The sequence below is a fragment of the Epinephelus fuscoguttatus genome, linkage group LG16 (assembly GCF_011397635.1).
Source record: "Epinephelus fuscoguttatus linkage group LG16, E.fuscoguttatus.final_Chr_v1".
Lineage (NCBI taxonomy): Eukaryota > Metazoa > Chordata > Actinopteri > Perciformes > Serranidae > Epinephelus > Epinephelus fuscoguttatus.
The window spans coordinates 8,277,966-8,298,455 of NC_064767.1; the positions used below are offsets into that span (position 1 = coordinate 8,277,966).

A 20,490-nucleotide genomic window follows, 5' to 3' on the forward strand; every position below is an offset into this window, starting at 1 on the left:
GTTGACTGCTGTGCAGACCAATGCAACATTTTTCTCTGCTCCCGTCCTTAAAAAAACCCCAGACGTTACTTTTGGAAATAAGAGCGGTTCTGTCCTCTGTTTGCCTCTGCTTTGGTTTGGGGTGTGGCGTAAGGCTAGCTCTGTTTTGACTGTTTAAAGGGTGACAGAGGCCACCATTCATGCTGAGCGGGACCGACCCCAAAGCTGTGCAAGGGCCTTTGGCAAAGTTCTGAGGATAAGTAATGTAGGTTTGGTTATCAGGCCTTCTTTAGGTGTTTTATTTGTTATATTCTGTAGACTACATTGAGAAAAGCCTGAGAATATGTTGATTTTGATGCCACTAGGCTGAGAAGACGCAGCTTTGTGTTCCTGCCATCTAAAACAAATTTCCATGTGTTATACTCATTTTCTTTAAGAATTCAGGAATTCAGCTTGCACAACTGTTGCCTGGTTTGAGACGTATGTGGCTGGCCTTTTTCCGTGTTGACCTAAAGCTTCACAAAGATGCTCTGTTACTGGGCCAGAGTGAAGGTGAAACACACACACACAGAGTGCACACAGTCAGCTGCAGCATACTGTACCGTAATGTTTGGTGTCGACTTCATCAAAAATGGAGAAAAGACTTTTCCATCCTTGTTTTTACAGCTTTTGCCTGAAGCCAGCAGCTATTTTTATTAGAACTCATTCAAAAACTATTTATTTAGTTGTATATTATGTTTGCTTTATAAGTCTGGATTTCCCAATTGACTCCTTGTCTTGCTCCTCCTTTCAGCATCCATCATGCGCAAATCAGTTTATTAGGGCATGTGCTTGTAGCTGCAGGCTTAATGTGTGATGTCATGCAGACTCACATGTTAGCTAGTCTGAATATCCTGTTCACAATGCCGTAGCTGCTCGATAACTAGCTACATTTTTAAACAATCACACAGGCTGCAGGCCATCAAACATCTCTTAATGGAGTTGAGTAAGGGAACATAATAATGTGCAGATGTGAATTAGATGGCTCAAGCTATAAAATAAATGCTTTTAATCCCTATTTATTTTGTTCTGTTCCTAGCAACATGTACCTGTGCTTGGTTTTGAGTTGTTGTAAATACTATGTTTGGCAGCAAAATGAGAAAAGTTGCAGAATAACTTTAGAAAATGACTATTACCAGATATCATGAGTAATGTCCCTAATCAAATACTTGACCATGTTAATAAGGACTATTGTTTAGCCGTATGCTTATTTGTGCAACATGATTCCTTCTGAACAGTCATAAGTTCTACTTTTTCTGATTTTTAAACTGCAAAGGAAGTTTTCTAGTAAATGTTATTCAAGTGTCAGATTGGCTACGTTCAGACTGCAGGAAAATCTAATTTGTTTCTCCAATACGATTTTTAAGACAGACTGTATTTACTGATATTTGCATTGGACTATCTATCAAACTATCTGCGTGGGTTGCTGGGGTAACAACATAGGGGCCAGTAACTACGTAGCTACGCTGGTGACGCAGAGGAGGTCCATCATTTCACCCTCCAAACAATCACGCTGTGAAGTGCAATTGTTTGGAGGTGCCTGCAAAGTGCCAACAGACACTTCATTTCAGCACCTGTTCACTGACTGTAGTTCTCCATGTTGTCCTCCCAAGCGCACTGTTGGTAGCAACAGTAGAGCTCTGATTAGCTGCCCGAGCCTGATAGGGCCTGACCCGACCCACTGGGTTTGGGCCTGGCTTTAATTTCTCATTATGCACATGGGCCAGTATTAGGTCAGGTTCTTGCCAATTTAAAGAGAGGGGACTGCAAGAGAGAGGAACTGCAAGGCAAATTGGTCGGAGGGGTTTGCCTCTGCCTCCCCAGTAATGGGAGAGATGTGCATAACATGCAGTAAAGAGTGGTGTTCATCATCTGTGCAACTCATTGCCATGGACTGCTGTGCGCACGACACACATTGAGGGGCCAGGCAGCTCTGCCGAACTTGTCATGCATGAGACAGACTATTGAGATAATGGAAGAGACAAAGTGGTGCAAGGAAACCTATCAACCCTTAGCTTGTAATAAATGTTTTATATTCAAAATATATATAAAATACAATATGTTCTTTACAACCGAAATTCAGGTTTTTAATTGTGCTTGGGCCCAAAACTGCTTCATTGGGGCTCGGGTCGGGCTTAGACAGAAACTGTGCAGGTTAACTTAGGGTCGGGCCTAATTTTTTAGGGCCCGATCAGAGCTCTAAGCAGCATGGATTCTGCTCCGCACAGCTTTCAATCAACATTTTACACTGTTGTTGTGTTGCATTAAAAGTGATACAAAAGACAATTTGAAATCTAATTAGAGCGTCCAAATTTTCCAGACAGACAGATTCATTTGCAGAAATCCGATTGGAGTCGCATTTCAAACCTTCTCCAAATGTAGTTTGGATCCGATTTGCATAAACTGCATTTCATGTGGTTTCTTGCTGTCCAGACTTCCTAGGATCACTGTGGATATGCCAGAAAAACGAATTTGTGCTGGCAGTCTGATCAAGGCCGTATTCCCGCTTCCTTTCTAGTGCTCTGCTTACTGTAAACAAACACTTACTTTTTCTTAGAAATATTTGTACACAGACATCCCCACAGTTTTTGAGTTTTCCAGGCCTTCATGTTGAGTGGAGTCCCCGTTTACACCCAGAACCACTCACCAGTCACATCATATAATCACAGCCCGGAGTGGGAACTGAACATTGGCTCACCAAAATAACACAGTGTATGCATACATTTCTGCAGCCTCTCACTTTGTGTGTTCGTCCGTGTGCCTAGCGAGACAGAGTACATGTGAAGGGGAATTTGTGGCAGTCATGATGTAGAGTAGGTTCCCGTATGCACAGAGCTATTTGTAGGTGTTAGCACAGTTGCTGTATTAAGGGGAAGCTGGAAGCTGGCTTCTTCTTTTCCATCACTGAACTAGAGCATGTGGGTTGTGTCTCTAGAAATCACTGCTGTGTGGTGAAACAATGAAATAAAATTCAAGGTGGATTATTTCAGCAGTTGCACCTTTATAATGCAAAACGCAGATAAAAGGAAGCTCGTTTTAAATCTACCTTTTCTTTTTTTGTAACATCCAGGTTGTAGCAAGTAAACCATTACTCTAAATTGTCATTGCTAAAAACAATTATCACAGCCACTCTGCTCTGCAAGTTGAGTGCTGCGAGGCCATTAAGCAAATTAAACTAAATTGAAAACAGTGGAGCTGAAAGAACGGTTAGCAGAAACCATCAAACTTCATTTGAATGAAGCCTTAAAGAGAGCTGTAATTGCATTAACTCAGATTGCATAGAACGACATGTGTGTGATTGTGTGAACTTCTCCAGCCAGTGTGAAACAGAGCCCTGGGGTGATGGTGATGGGGCGGAGGGGTCGGACATCCCCGGCCCACCTGCCTCCACCTTTGAGACGAGCAGCAGGATCAACCCGTCCACTTGTTCAGCCTCAGGGGTCTGTTGTAAAAAGCACTCTAGCCGATAGATAACAGCGGAGAACAAAGGAAACGGGCTACTAATGGCTCGTTCTCTCCGCCTCCTCCTCATGTAAGAGATGATCTGTCCATCTGGTCGACAGGAGACCCTGACTGCTGTTCTTTTCAGCTGAGTTTACAGCTCAGCCAAGAGCAACTGTTGAATTTATTTGCGCGGTCAATCTAATTAATTAGTAGTTCAGCAAGCACGTTGACTTTTTTGCTCCTTCATTTATTACATTCGCACTTAACCAGGAATTATGTGATGATTAAAAGAACAGCTTGCACAGGGTCATTCTCAGTTCTCTGTAATTCATTCACTTTCAAGTTAAAAGCTCTTTTGTCATCCTGCAGGCTTCATAGACAAATTATTTCTTCTTATTCTAGTATTCCACTCGGTAATTACACAATGATGACTTTCTCAGTTCAGTAGATTTAACATTGCCATTATTCTTTGTTATTTTCTTTGCACAAATGATTAGAGACTCTAAATTTAAAGAAATCCAAAGTGGTGGAGCCTTGTGAACATTGTGAGTTACCCTTGTTGATTAAACCCTAATTTGACTGCCTGTGGGGGGGGTGTCAAAAGAAAGCCTTTAGTCGTCTGCCCAGTGAGCTACAGAGGGATGTTGAACTGCAGTGCGCAAACCCCTTTTGTGTTCATGCGGGTCTATTACAGCGCCGAGCAGCATGAAAGCTTTCTTTGCATTGATTCAGTTCATGGGGATGTAGTGAGATCGGGTGTTAAGTGCTTTCTGTGTGTGTTTGTGTTCGATGCGAGAGAAAGAGGAAGCGTGCTCCTTCCCATTGTTGGTGGTAATAACCTTTTCAGGTTCATAATCTCTGCAGTTTTTCAGCAGGAGAGAAGTCCGCAGTGCCGTACCCAGGAGAGGGCTTATGTGTGTTACGTGTGTGTGTGTGTGTGTGTGTGTGTGTGTGTGTGTGCGCATGTACGTATACTGTACTATGTGTGTCAGACTCACTAGCATGGGGAGAATAAACCCATCTCCTCGTTTCTATGGTAACGCTCCATGTCTGCAGAATGGGTGTGATTCAGGCTTTCAGGGTTCAGGCAGCATTTGAACGCACAGACACACACACTCTCTCTAACATACACTCCTACACACGCAGTGGCTGCACAATTAGTCCCCTGTTAAAGCTGTGCCGGCAGCGGAACTTGTGCTTGCGTGGATAGATGGGAAGGAGTAGCAGCGAGGTGTGTGTGTGTGTGTGTGTGTTGGGGAGGGCTAGTTTAACAGACAGAGCTCCTGTGAGACAGAAACACAGCAGCCTTATAACCTTTCCACTGACACCACTTTAACACAAGCGTACACACCTACCTACTGTATGAGCACATGCACTATTGATCAGAGTGTGGCCCTTGTCATGCATTGTATTTGCAGCTGTGTGTGTGTGTGTGTGTGTGTGTGTTTGTGTGGGAGAGAGTGAGTAAGCGGCATCTACCAGTCTGATAGATCAGCAGAATATTATCTCTGTTGTCAGCAGACGTCCGTTCTGTCTGCTTAAGACAATAGAGCAGGATGCAGACATCAGAATCATTTAGGTTTTATATGAATGCCTCATTATTTTCTCTAAAAATATACATTTTGCTTAGATTTGAAATTGAGGCCGATTGTCCTTCCAGAAAAAATGTCTACATCATCCAGTGAGGATAAAGCAGATCAATATGTTTATGAAAGCCTATCAGTTCTTAACAGACCTGCAGAGCTCATCTGAAGACTTTATTACTCAGCTCACGCACACATACAGGCTCATGCCCAGCACCACATCTCTTCGCACAAAATATATTGAATGAGTAGATTCCATTGTGTTTGACAAGCTCTCCTTTAACCAGCGCCTCATTCTATCAGTCTGTCTAAATGTCTCTGTGGGACGGAAGAGGAGCCAGTGTTGAGGAGCTGTGAATCCTGCTGGAATCAATAATACAGCAATATAGAGTCAGGATAGGAGGATGGTGAGAGGAGGAGGAGGAGGGGGAGGAGGAGAAGAAGAGGCAGCTCAGCCCTGCGTGCCTGGAGTGAGAAGTGTTGGAATCAAAGCTGCATCTCAGACTTCCCTTTCCCCCTTTATCTGTCATTTTTTTCTCCATCACTCCCTCTCTGTGTGAATACTGTCTTTTTTTTTTTTTGAACATTTAAATGGCCGACTCTTTCCTATTCCCTGTTTGTGAATTGGATATCATTAGATAGTGAATATCGGAGAGTGACACAGTGAGTGAGCCAAGGACGTTTGTGCTGTCACAGCTACAGTGAGGCTTTCCATTTGAAAGCTGCGTGTGTGCACGTGCATCTCTGTCAGTGTTTGTAGCGCACCGCCATGACATGATCAGTGTGGTGGCTGGTCCCCCTCCTGCAGTGTCCATCATGTTTTTATGTATGAGCGCTAAGCCTTTGCCAGCTAATCCAAGAGGCATATTAGTCTACTGTAGTTTAGCTTTATTAGCCTGTAGCTAATCCTCAAAGCATGATATTACCCACATTTTTCAAAATACAGTCCTTTATGTACATGCACTATTTTTTTTTTTTCAAAGATAGTTTTTGGGCATTTTTGCCTTTAATGGACAAGACAGGTAAGTGTGAAGGGGGGAGAGAGAGGGGGGATGACATGCAGCAAAGGGCCACAGGCTGGATTCGAACCCATGCCGCTGCAGCAACAGCCTTGTTGTACATGGGGCGCCTGCTTTACCCACTAAGTCACCGACGCCCCAGTGTACATGCACTATTTGACTGGCAGCATACTAAAGGTGCTGTGCGTACATTTGTGCATCCATCCATTTCTTCAGTATGATATAAACAGGGATGCTCAAAGTTTTGACGACTGAGTGCCAATTTGGAGAGGCAGCATTGATTAAGGGCTACACAGGAAAAGTGTAGTTGCCTGTTGTCTGTTGACTGAACGCAATTCCTGCAACACGCAAGGTGCCACTAGTTGCCATGCAGCCAGTAGCTTTCTATCTTTCTTCAAGTTGTCATCCCTAACCTGACAGACGCTTGTTCGGGAGGCACGGTTTGATGGAGTTTCCTAGTAATGTAAGCTATTAAGATATACCATAATAATGCATTAGCGCTGTACCTGACTCAGACTTATGTCAGTTGAATCAGATTTGGCTTTTCAACAGGAATATTTAAGTATTCGTTTCATTTTTATCCCATATAGAGTTTGAGAATTTGAATGGTGTTTGGTGGGATGTTACCAGCGAAGATCACGGAATACAGTGAACAAGCCAAGTTAGCCCTGCAAGCTAATGCTTGCCAACTACCCTAACGACGGATTAGAAATGTGCAACAACACTTTCTCCCGACAGGCCAGAGATTGTATCATATTAAGTTGCTGTGAACTGTAAATTCACCTTTTCTAAGCAGAAGTCAGAAGATAACGTAATCTCAGAGCCTGACTGGGCAAAGGCAGCTGCTTCTCACTCAGACTAACGCTGGGTCTGGCTCTGCAGCTGCCTGTTCCCGAAAAGCAGCATGAAAGTGAGGAACGCTCACTTTACAGCAACATCTGTGGACCGAAACCTGACCTTATTAGAATCTGTGACTCTCAGGATGCGGCCTTATAATACATGTATTTCATGTCGTGTTCAGGGGCCACACAACATGTTTTGAAGGCTGCCATTGGCCCACGGGCCACACTTTGAGCAACAATAAGATAAATAAAGTTGGCTTGACTTGCATGCCTTTTGTTAGCTGTTGCTTTGGATTGTTTTCATAGGCAACCACAAGTGTCCTCATGATACTGGAATGACTAACTTTGATACAATACCTTGGAAACTACCGATATTCAACATCATTTTCGATACCACGAGGGAAGTTGATATAGGAACCACATATAACAAAGCTATATCAGGACAATGGTGGCTTTTCTTTTCTTGGTTAGTAGCAGAGAGCAGCAGAATGACTGTTGTAAACATTAACAACAGGAGAGAGTGAGAAAGCACAGTTGGTACCAGTGTATTATGGTGGCAGATAAATATTGAAACTCTTTAAAATATTCAGAATCAATGGGTATTGATATATCGCAATTTTTAACAACACTAGTAACCTTTCTGTTTTGGGTACTCCTTTTGTTTCCGGCTCTAAAGCAGTCCAAGCGTTATAGTTTGTAGCTGGTGATTGAATTTCCCTCTCCATATGGCACTGAATACAGATACTGGTCTGCACACCACTCTGTGCACATCAGGAGAGATAAAGCAATGAAAGACAGCACCGTGCTCCGCAGGAAAGACACAGTGGTGTTAGCACTCTGAACATCTATCAAGTATCCAGTCTGCATTAGTCCTGCAGTGCTACAATCTGTCTTTTAACTGTGAGAGAATCAGATACAGAATATAGATTCAAAATGAGAAAAGAAAGCTCCAAGCTAGGGCAGAGCAGAGGAACAAAGACTAACAAGAGCAGTTCAATGGATCTTTGAGAAGGGAAGGAAAGGACGGAAACATGGTGCTGAATAGGCATAGTGTTGCACTAAGCTCATGACTCTGCACAGTACAGAGCATTGCATTGCAAACTCTTTAACTGATACCTGCACTGAAGCTAAGTTCTGTAATTTTGCTCTGCACTGTTCACTGTGTTCAGTGAAAGATAAATACTTGAATTCTTTGCAGTATGAATCTGTAGTGACACATTGAGACAGAAAAGACGTACGGCCTGAATACTGTGCTTACACAGCAAACACATGCTGCCGTTTGAAGGGGACAGGTGTGAGCATGTGTTAATGTGAAGCAGTGGTCAGAAGTGGGACAGGTGGTTGTGGAGAGTGTGTTTGATTTTGTGTTGCTGCCAAACTGAAGACCCAGTTGAAGTTCTCTTCTCTGTAGTGACTCGTCACTTTGTACAAAGCTAAAAGTACGATTAGCAGTTTGCACAAGCCTGAGAGAGATGTACAAACAACGTTCCTCTGCCCGTGTCATCGTCAAATCTGTTTGTCTTTGAAGATGATTAAAGACACAGCTCGGGAGATGTCGTTAAACTTCAGATATTAGGGTGTAAATAGTTTTCTTTTGATGTCTTGGCTGATTTTGCCCAAAGCGCCTGTCATGAGTTCTGCATGGTGGATTGGCTTTCAGACACACCAAATGCTTCTTTGTGAGACACCAACTGTGGCTGACTGAGCCACACTGATTATTCTGTCTGACGCTTGTTGAGTCAATCTGTCTCAGTCGTCAGACATTATGGCTGTTTGGTCATTTCTGACTGGAACTGTCTGATGCAGTATTAGTCATCGTTAGTATCAGGGTCAGCCCGTGATCTCATTATGTTTGATATATTATTATACCATATTTGTTAGGGATGCACATACACAATGCACAACATTGCTACTGTCATTGGTATCGGCAGAGAAAGGCTTCAAAATGAAACATCTGCAGCAGCCTAAAATGAACATTTCTGCCAAAATGACAGGCTGATAAGAGGACGTTTTATTATGCGACTTTAATTAGTTAAATTTGGTCAGATTTGCACTAATTTTGGTTACTGTCAGGACTGTCTCATTTAGAGAGCATCATCCAAGCCTGATGAAGTAGATTGGATTTAACAGTTTTGTTTGAAAATGTTACATAGAAATAAATACGGCATGTTTTACATTTTACTACATAGTTTTTTTATTTTGCCTCATGAATGTGTGCATTTTGAAAAATGTATTTTATGTCTGTATTTGCCGGTGAGCCATCACGAAAAGAGAAAGCTTAATAATATGTGAATTCCACAACAGGAGAGACTTGATACAGTTAGGTGGGAAAAATATGTGCAAATATCAGCATCAGCAATCATCCAAAAAAGGGTTGGAAAATATGGGTACATCAGATTTTGGCAAAAATTTAGTATTGTGCATCCCTAGTAATTGCTGATTTCTGTACATTTTTTTTCCAGCAGTATCTTTAGCAATCTTAACAACAATAAACAGAGACCTACCTGTACACACACATCCAGTATGTGTACATATACATCGTCAAACACGCAAATGAAAAGGACACTAGAACAAAATCTTGGTACAACCGCCCAATATTTAACATGCATGTAATCCACCCCCACCCCAAGATTATGAATTTAAAGATAAATAAATCGATAAAATGAAATAAAATAAATAATAACAAAATCATAAATTACAGGTTGAGGATCGTATTAGTGCAGTACAATACACTTCAGTTTAAGTAGACATTGTATTAATGTACCAATTTTCACAACAATTAACGAGAAAAAAACAGATTTGGACATTGAGGGTCACTTATAGCATATCCCTGGTACTTCCAACATGTGGGTTAACACAAATGTGGTGACAGAGTGATTGATTACCCCTGATAGCGTGTGTAATTTTTTTCCAAGGGCAGAGTTGTTGATAGTTCAAAAATCCATTTACCCATACTCGGCCTACTGACATTCTTCCATGAAAGAGCAATAACTCTTTTTGCCAGTAACAGGCCCATTTCTAAAAGAAAAAAAATGTTTTATCCTTGATTGATTTCTATACATTTATAAAACATTTGGTCAGTATTCATATTTGTAAGAGCAGTTTAATCCACCATGAACACAAGACCTTAATTGCATATCTGAAAAGGTATTCGTCTGATTCATGTTCTGTTGAAAGGTTTAGAAATGGCACACCATTATAACACAGCGTAACCTCTGTCCCTGCATGCCCCACACACCAGTGTCAACAGAGAGAGACAGACGGGGCAAATGGGGTCAGTGCTCTCCATCACCATGACAGGAAAACCAGGGCAGACACGCTCCTCATTTAATAACTGTGACTGACCATCAGTGCAACCTAGGGTTGGGTGCTATGAACTAAAATTCATATCTTGGTATTTTCAGGCTGAATAGTGATAGACAATATATATTTTGGTATTTTCTACAAAATGGGCTCCATGTTCAGTTGCAAGTCAAAGCCACATTTGAGATGTCACAAGCACTTTTATAAAAATAGACTGTGATCAAAATAAAATGCAAAGGCAGGGATTTTTTCCTTGAATAAATGAATGTATATTCACACCAAAAAACTCTTTTTTTTCGTTTATTTTTTTTTATCAGGGACCATGTACAGAGAACATTGGACTCAACAGAGTAAAGATGCACTGCACCAGATTATAGCTTTTTAGCTAGTTTCCATCTGCAGTCCCTGAGGCAGGCAAAAGAAGAAATAACAAGAGAAAAATTAAAATATTACAAAGAGACAAAAAGACAGACTGAAACTGTACAAGAAAATAGAGTGCATTGAAATCCATGGGACAACGCACCGTGCGAATATACATTCATTTATTCAGGTTGGTCTCACAGTGAGTGTTGTACCAGACAGTGTCAGTTGTTAGCCCAAATAAAAACCTGGTAATGTATGACGCACGTGTACTTTGATGACTTAATTGCAAAATCTGACTCACCATCATTAACACAGGGGGTGGGTGAAATAATGAAAACACTTTACAGTACAGTATGATGCACAACATCTTGTCACAGCTCCTGTTTGCCTCTCTGTCAGAGGCTACTATCTCCTTGTAACCAGATGTGAGTGAAGCACTGGAAATTTACCACCCCATTCTCCACATCTTCCTCTGTAAACCAGTGGTTTTCCACCTCTGCATCAAATCAAACAGCCAACAAAGGCAGAGACGACCACAGGTTCCAGTCGCCTCTGCTGCAAGCCCTGATAAGGAGGATATATCTGAAGTTGTGTTTGCAACTGTACTGAATAAATTTTCCCTGACATGGAGAAACAATGAGACATGTAGGTTCGTTAAACAACACATGACACATCATGTACAAACATAAGCATGTGGCAGGAAAGAGGAACTGAATCATGGCGCTGAAGAAAACCTTAGAAGAGGAGTTACAACTCGTCCTAACATAAAGCAAGCGACCGAACTGTGGAGGATGGAGGGCCAAAAAGTATTCAGATGTACTGTGAGTGACAACAATATTCATGGAGCCTATCAAGCCGTGAGGAATGGCTTGGTGTTGCTCTGAAAATACGCTGCAGGTGTGCAAAGATTTGGAAACACTTAAACAATCTGATGCTGCTCGCTTGTTCATATTTTATCCAGTTAGGAAGAGTTGTTCGAAAACGTCCAAACATTGCATTGATGTATATACATGAATATGGTATTATTGACCATAAGGCTGTAGTTGTCATGTTGGGTGCTTGTCACCCTACTTTCAGAGACAAGGCTCATTGATGTGCTTAATCTCAGAGACAGACAACTCTGCGTCTTTCCACAGATTAGTGAGAAAGATGATGTGTTGCTTGTAGAAACGTCTATGACATAAAATTTTGAATTCATTTGCAGTTTTAATGCAGCGCCTAGTCAACTTAGTGGGTTTATTGTTTCGAGAATGCTTGAAAGTGGCACAGATGTGGCTCTATTTTTAACCAGTCAAAACCACCAAATGATGTCAGATTTCCTGCCCCCCTTTACCTCCATGATGAGGTAATGCAATATGTATAGGGCAGATGGTTATGGTGGGAGGCAGGGGGCCTCACCAAAACCCGTTACTTATATAAGCCACTTTGTCATGACATCAGCAGTAACCTGCATAGAGTAGTCGAACTGTCGGGTGCGATGAGTTCAGTCTGCTCTCTGCCATCAGGTAGACATGAAATATTCAAGTCAGGTGACCTTCATGTCCTTTCTGCTCGAAGAAACCAGCCTTCCTTTTCAACGCAACTGTAGTTTGGACTGCTCTAAAGATTAGGACTGCAAAAATATTTTGGCAGGCTTTTGATGAGTCACATCCTCCATTTATAATGCACCACCATGCCAAATGTTTGTTTTTACTTTGCATCTATCAGCTTGGGCAAAGATTAGGCAATATAGATATGTAAAGACATGAATTTAAGTCATTTGTTGTTGCTGGTAGCTTGTTTGTGAACTATTTTCAGTGCCCAGAACCAAAACATCAACACTAATTAAGTTATGCCCACCCTTATCCACTGTGTGTCTGTACATGTGTGTGTACATGTACAGCATGTGTCTGCGTGAGTGTGTAAACTGCAGCTCATGGTTTCATTTTGGTTTTCATGATTGACATGTGAATGGAGGGGGGCCTGCAGCAAAACCCACACCAGCAATTTAACCCACATAAATACCACTGTCACTTGCATCATCTCACACACACACACACACACACACACACACACACACACACACACACACACACACTGTATAACACCACCAATGCACATGAGGCCATCACTCTTGTCCACTATAGGAGATTGATACTGTTAGTTTTGCTGTCCCCTTGGCTATCTAGATAATCTTTTTAAGTTGACACCTCGCCCACACTGTAACACCATTAAAACTTATACCTCCGGCTTGCAACTCACTGTTAGTGTCTTTTATTGGAGATAATATTACAGTCAAATACCAGCAGCCTTTCACATTGTCAAAGCCCTGAGGATTGTCTTTATAGTGTTTATAATCTTACTGTAGTTCTGAAACCTGTCTTAAATGATGACGTGAACTGGAAACCTCTGATCTCTTTGCATAAGTACGCATGTGGAAGGCTGAAATATTTTTCATAGTGAGCTCCTGTTTGGACTAACAAAATCCAACACTCAGAAACCTCCTTTGAATAATTAGATCAAGTCATTTGGGCTCAGTTAGTGTTGTGTAAATTGTATTTCTCCATTTCCATATGTGAAATTCTTCTCAAATGCTAAACAGCAATCTCTCTTTTTTATTTCTTTGTGTAACAGGAGACTCTCCAGCAGCTGGTGATGATGCCTTTACCAAACGTGCTGGTGCTGGGCCGTAACCCTCTGACTGGTAAGTGTCAATGTACCAACATTATACAGAATACTAGAATACTTTGACCAGTGCTGTGCAGGTTTCAACTTGAGTGATATTGGCCTTTAACCACAAGCAAAACTAAATATGATCCATATCTGCTCCATACATTCCTCTAGTTGAATCACATGAGCAGAAGGAGTTCATACAGTTCACACGGAGGACGCATGCAATTTTGCACTGCTTTTGTCCTGTCCGTTAATTAGGATTGCAATAATAGACATATTTTAATTATACAATGCTTTGATGTGCCAAGTGACTTCTTCTCTGGCTGTAGATCTCATTTTCCAGACACTTCTTTTCTTTGTTTCTCCATGTGCTTAATAATGAGCTGCTTATTTGACCGTCATTCATAACCCACGCCTTTGAAAAGTGGACTTGATGGCAGAATTGAAAAGGACTTAAGTGAGGAAAGTGAAAAAGCCTGATTTTATTGTTAAGGTGGTGGGAAACTGACAGATTAATGGGTTTGTTTCAAGGTCAAAACAAAAATTTTAGTCACATAAATCAAGGCAGACAAAAAAATTCAAGCTGTTAATGATGCTAGAATGCTGTGAAACCAGAACAGTAACAGAAGCCCCTTTTACATGGACTGTTCAAGGCAGGAATGTTGAATTGTTTTTTTGGCACTCTGCATAAAAGGTACAATCTTGGAACGGGGGGATAGAGTAGTTGTGCCTTTAAGCCAGCAGGGGTCAGCTTGCTGGATGGGACCATGGATGGGACGGATGGGACATTTTGACAGCGTGTTATGTGTACGACCCACCGCAAGGAGATTTAAGTATCAGCTAAAAGCAGTTAGCAGCTAACTCAAAGTATTGAAGGGCCTTGATTGATCACTGTGGGACCTCTGTGTTGGTCTGACATCCCTGGCAACATTCTGTTCACAAGGGACAGAAGATGGCAGAATTAGAGATGGAAACAGCCAATGACTTAGAGTGTGTAAGGTTGACGATTGCCATTTCCCCAAATTTGTCCTTTTATCATAGTACCCTTACAAAGACCACATCATCTGACAGCATGAATTATTTGCACAACATTCTCAAAGAACGTGATTATAAGAAGGAGATAATACTCATGGGTGACTTGAACATAAGTTAGAGGAACAAAACATGCAGGAAAAAGCTTAAAGAGAAAAAGATTCAGTAATCATATTTCAACTGGACAGCACTGCAAAGTAATTCCCGAGAGTGAGCAGCATAATTTTACTTCTGCCATTGGCTGAATTGATCGGTCCAATTTGCTGTTCAGTGACGATATATAGTCTGGCTATAAAATACTGTTGACAGTGCGTTACTGTGGCCTTTATAAGAGTAAACGAAATTGTAAAACGTCTTTGCCATGGCTTAATGAATAGATTTTTTTTTTAGAAAGCAGCCAATGTCTTGTGATGGTTTTCTTACCAGTGGATATCAAAACCCTGAATAAGTACTGCTTAAAGTATCCAGGTTAAAAGTCAGCTTTCTCTAAAATAAAAGTATTAAATAGGAAAGGTATTCTTATGTCAAAAATGCCCTCCAGTATTTTGTGCATCTCAGACCAAAACTGTCTTATTACAGGGCACTCCCAAAATATATGTCAGTGATTTGCATCTTGGCTCCTGCGGCTTAATGAATATCTAAGAAGACACATAAAAGAAAGAAGCGTTAAATTAATTTAACGATTTTGTAGCAAAGCTTTGACCCACTGAACCCAGTTATTTGATATGCCTGCGTAGCCTTAAAGCAACAGCAGTGCAGTGTGAAGTGTTTGCATTTCATGACAACGTTTTTGAGCAGTTTGACCTCTGCACCCCGACTGCTACTTGATATTCCTGTGTGACCTTGATGAAGCCACTGTGGAGATATGATAACTAGTATCAGGCCAGCGTTTAAGGTCATGCTGTGCTCGCAATGGAAATAAAAGGATTGTGTGGATAAAAGGAAAACTGAATTTTAAGGTTCATTATTGGCACATTAGCCCCTGCTGCCAAACTTTTGCTAAATCCACTACAAGGTCATTGGATTTGTGGTTTTACTTTTGGAAAAAAAGAAATTGCCCACACAAAGATTCATAGCCTTCATGTACACCTCTTCAAATGTAATCATCAGCTCTTCAAAGTGAATTGTTTCCAGGCTCAGCTGGCAGATCGCGTTGAGGGATATCTGTACCTTTCTGAGCGGATGAAATGGCTTCTAAATCCCCGTCCTCTCTCAGCTGCCTTTGTCACACTTTCACCACAGCCATTGCAGCTATTTTTGGGTTTTCATCGCTTTCCAATGGTCACAGTTACCTCCTGAATTTTCATACGCCCCCACAGGCATGAAGGGTAAACAAATGCACAATAGCAGGCTGCAGCGAGTACACACACACATCTGACTGCATTTCTGTTTCATGGGTGGATAACTTGGTTGTTAATTTACCTTGGAAGTAAAAAATCTACCACTGTTCTGCAGCAGACACAGCAAAAACAAGTTTTTTTTTAGTATTTTAATGGGTTATTTTAAGTATTTTTCTACTACTAACGACCATCAGACCATCTGCTTCCCATAATTAGTTATTGTGAAGCCAAGAGGGATTCTTTCATGAACACAACTCCCGAAATAATGTCTACTGTTTGAATCTCCCAGCAGTACATTTCTGCAGACCGACTGCATGTACAGCGCCTTGAACATCCTCCAGATCTACAGCCATACACGTCTGAAGTGAATATAAATCAATTCTAAAGTCGACGCAGCGCAGACGAGAGTGGAGGGCAGCTCGGAGCAAGTGGACCAGAGCAGGCAGAAAGCATTAGACTGCATTCCTCAGGGTCTCTTCTGCCCTTTACCCTCTAGCTTGTCAGATAATCATTCAGTCGGTCGGACCAGCGTTGGCTGTGGAGTCTGGCTCTCTGGCTCAGTGGCTGCCAGCTGAAAGTCATTGGCCATGTGGCTTTTATTATGCTCTCATTAGGGGGCAGGGGACAAGTCTGTGTGTGTGTGTGTGTGTGTGTGTGTGTGTGTGTGTGTGTGTGTGTTTTCAGTTGGTGGATGGGGGAGGGGTGTCTTCAAAACAGTGAACAGAGGGAATGCACTGTAGTAGACCCCCAGGCTCTGATTTACCTTAGTCTGCCTCACATATACACACAAAGTGATATGCGCAGACACACACTCCCTTGTGCATGCAAGTCTTGTTTAGTGAGTATGCTTTTATGCACACACACACACACAGGACCTCCTTTGTTTAGTCTGTCTTACAGACTGTGCATTCTCAGCAGTGATCTGTTCTGATCTTCTGAAAACTTCAGTCTTCCCCTTCAAAATGTGTCTGTGACTATCAGTGCAAGTCTCCTGCATTTATTATCATCATCATATAAATAATGTCAGTCTGCAACAGTGATTAAAGCACAAAAAATATTCTATCTCTCTATGAAGGAGGCTTATCAGGCTATAAATGCATTTAAGGAATAAATATGGCTAAACATATGGATGACATATATTAAAACATGGTTTTACTTGAATCACTTCCCGAATAGCAGAAACCATTTCAACAATATAAACAACAGGAAAGACAGCTGTTGACAGCTGACAGAGAGGGGCTTGACAGTAATATGTGTGTGTGAGTGTGTGTGTGGGAGTAGTTCATGAAAAAGTCAGGCCTGCTATTTTTGCTGGAAAGTTAAACAGTGTTCCATGTGTGTAGGCGAATGTGTGGTGTGTCTGTTGACATAGTGTTGTGGTGTCTGCTGTCTCCATAAGAAAGAAAAGAGTAGACATAGTTGTTTGTGTGTTTACGGCTGAGAGGACGTTAAGTGGTGGGTTGGCTTTAAGAAATATGAGGAGAAAACAATGAAGATAAACAAGAGAAAATGCCAATATGCCTATAATTGTGCCTCCATGCTAACGATAGCCATGGCTGGAGGCATTAAGTTTTCAGGTTGTCTGTCAGTCTCATTCTTGTGAATGCGATATGTCAAGAACTCAACTATGGCACAACTTACCACTTGGACTCAACAATGAACTGATAAGAATTTGGTGGTCAAAGATCAAGGCCTCTGTGACCTTGCATCCTTTGCAATCTCGTGAACATGATATTTCAAGAAAACCTCTAGGGAATTTACTTAAATTTGGTACAAACATCCACTTGGACTCAACAATGAACTGAGAATTTGGTGGTTGAAGGTCAAACGTCAAGGTCACTGTGACCTCGTCTCTTATTCACATGAATGCGGTATTTTAAGAACCTCTTGAGGTATTTGGCACAAACGTCCACTTGGACTCAACGATGAACTGATAAGAATTTGATGGTTGAAGGTCAAAGGTCAAGGTCACTGTGACCTTGTCTGTCTTATTCACATGAATGCGGTATCTTAAGCACCTCTTGAGGTATTTTCTTCAAATTTGGCACAGACGTCCACTTGGACAATGAACTGATACAAATTTGGTGGTCAAAGGTCACCTCGCAAACATGTTTTTGGCCAAAACTCAATAATTCATACACTAATTATGACAAAAATTCACAGAAATGTCTAATATGATAAAATTATGAAGTGATGACCTTTTATAGCAAAAAGGTCAAAGGTCAGCTTCACTGTGACGTCATAATATTCTGGGGAAAAAAAACTTTTTTGGCCGTTAATCGAATCTCAGGAACAGAAGAGGAGACGTTTGGTCAGATAGTGAATTGGTGACTAATCTTGGATGCTCACCTTGAAACTGTGCTAGTCGTATAGATCTTCTGTGCTGATGGGTTGAAGATGTGTGTGAAGCATCCATGTCATATAAATCATCATATAAATTACAGTATGTGGCTTGTTCCATGTGAAATGAATAATCAAGTATAAATTCTCACATCATTTTTTTAAGCCGTTGGAATGAGACTGGCTTTGGCGCTTCAGTTTCCCGGCTCTCTCCTATGGCTCTTTCTCTCACAGACACAATCGTGTGATCGTGCGCCTTTGTATCTGCAGGACTCCAGGCCATGACTGTCTAGTGGCATTTTGCGACCATGGAGCACCACTGCAACTTGCAAATATCCTAAACATATGAACTGGAGAGCTGGTAGTTTGTTTACCACTCACAATAAATAAATCCCCATGTTTAACGGCGTTGCTGTCACAGCTTAACTTTGCACCTACTGCTAACGTCTAACTTTTGAGGGGAAGCTTCAAGTTCATAGAAAAAACATCAACACTTCCTGCTCAAGATGAGTGGGTGTTTCAGAAGAAAAGCACCAGTGGTTCCGCTTTGATGTTTTTAATTATAACAGTACTTTTATTTAACTTTACTGTAACAGCACTGCATTTAACTTTGTTATATCAGTATTTCATTTAACTTTATTCTAACAATACTTGAACTTTATTGTGACCTTACTTTATTTAACTTTGCTATAACAGTAGTTTACTTACTCTTTTAGTCATCTGCAGTAATTTAGAGGATTTTTCAGAATATTGAAGTATATCTTGTGTATTGTGATATAGCCTAAAAAAATTGCAATTTTATTTACAGGCCATATCGCTCAGCTCTGAGTCAGACTGTGTAGCGTGCACTGTTGGTCATGACACTGACATCAGCGCCGTGCTGTCTGTCTCTGACACTATCTCGTCCTATAAAGCACAAATGCTCTGAAATAATCTCGGAATAAGGTTCAGCCAACTCTGTCCTCTGCTCCAGTGAGATGGGCTGAATAAACTCTGGCATGCCGTCAAAGCAATATCAGATTGCTTGTACCAGTTTCAACCCTGACATGCAAGTCATCGGGTCCTGAATGAATCTATTCATCATGACAGAAGATCGGGTTGTAGCAACTGACTGGACACACACACAGCTACATATATATATTTTTCTTCTTATTCACTCACATCCTCACACACAGATTAACAATGGCATCGCAGGAAGAAGGGTTAGTCACTGTCCGTCAGACCTCTTGTTTCCTGCTAGGAGGATAAAGCAGAGGGGAAGGACAGGAGGTGAAAAAGGAAGGCGAGATGAGTAAATGCAAACACTCATGAGGTGCAGATGATTTGTAACAATGTTGAAGGGAAGGAAGGAAGGAAGGGTGGATGCATGTTGCAGAGAATAAATGGATGGATGGATGGATGGATGAAGTGAGCATGTGTGAGAAGGGAGGGAGGGAGAGATGATGCGGCGAGCAGAGAGACAGTTACGCCTCCTTGAAGCCCTCTTGCTGCTGCTGCTGGAGGGAGATTTCTCTTTTCTATTTTCAACCCTGCCTCTTTGCCTTCCTTTTGCTCTCTTTCTCTCTCTTGGTTTCTCTATTTCTATATCCCTCCCCTGTGTTTGTGTTGCCTGTGCTCTGTGGTGCTTTCCCTCTTTTGTCTCTCTCCCTTTCATCTCTGCCTCTTACCATTTCTCCCTCATGCTCGCCCCTCTCTAGCTGTATAAATTATTTATCCTGTGAGGGTCCTTATCTTTCCTACGTTGCTTCAGTAGATTTGCTGAGCTAAATCCCTTCCCTGGCTAGAATAGGTTCTTATGGCTTTAATAGTGTACCATTAAGCTCTGTAGCTGTAAGAATTAAGTTTTATCGGCCGTCATCCTTCTTGGTACAATCAGTCCTCTGCAGGTGCAGTTACTTAATCAATTTAGTTACAGCTGTTTCAGGGGACGACATCATGAAGGCATGGGTATGCTAGTTTGATGTCTGACAATGGTGGGAGGCAAAAGTGTGACTATACATTCAAAAGCCCTGTTTCCACCAGGCAGTACGATTAGTAAAGTTCAGTTCGGTACAATTTTCCACTGTGAAAAGTTGTGGATGGTACAAACATTCCTTACCATCCCCATTTTTGGTCCCCCCTCTGTTGGGGTACCTGATCTGGTACTAAAAGGTGGAGCTGTGAACACTGCAGTCTGTGGACTGGTCAGTAGCGGATGGTCAATGAGTTGAGTTGGGGCTGGTTTTGAAGCTTACTCAATGTATGAATTGATGGCGTAAATCAATCAGCACACCATAAATTTCAGTGTGACAACTTTGACCATCACTTACCTATTTATTGTCTTTCTTGAATGACATACACTTTTAGTAATGGATGGATCTTCAAGTGTTTAAAAATATATATTGATTTCGACCAGATTACGTGAACTGCATATATCTCAATCCTCCCTTGAAGAAAAAAAAGCATCGTTCCTGTGGGCTCCGGCAACACTAAACCCCTGAGCTTGCCTGAGAAGGACTAAATGCACAAACCTGCTATTTTTAAATACCCCATGGAGAGAGACTCTCACTGCAGC

The 20,490-nt window shown here is 41.5% G+C and overlaps 1 protein-coding gene across 5 annotated transcripts in view; it reads left to right on the forward strand.

Annotated features, from left to right (window-relative positions):
* LOC125903146 (girdin-like) overlaps positions 1–20,490 on the forward strand; it is a 92,753-nt gene that overhangs the window by 23,711 nt on the left and 48,552 nt on the right. For all 5 annotated transcript variants that reach the window (XM_049599859.1, XM_049599862.1, XM_049599864.1 and 2 more), the window contains exon 4: positions 13,186–13,255. In XM_049599859.1, the coding sequence (XP_049455816.1) occupies positions 13,186–13,255 (70 nt within the window). The remainder of the gene's footprint in view (positions 1–13,185; positions 13,256–20,490) is intronic.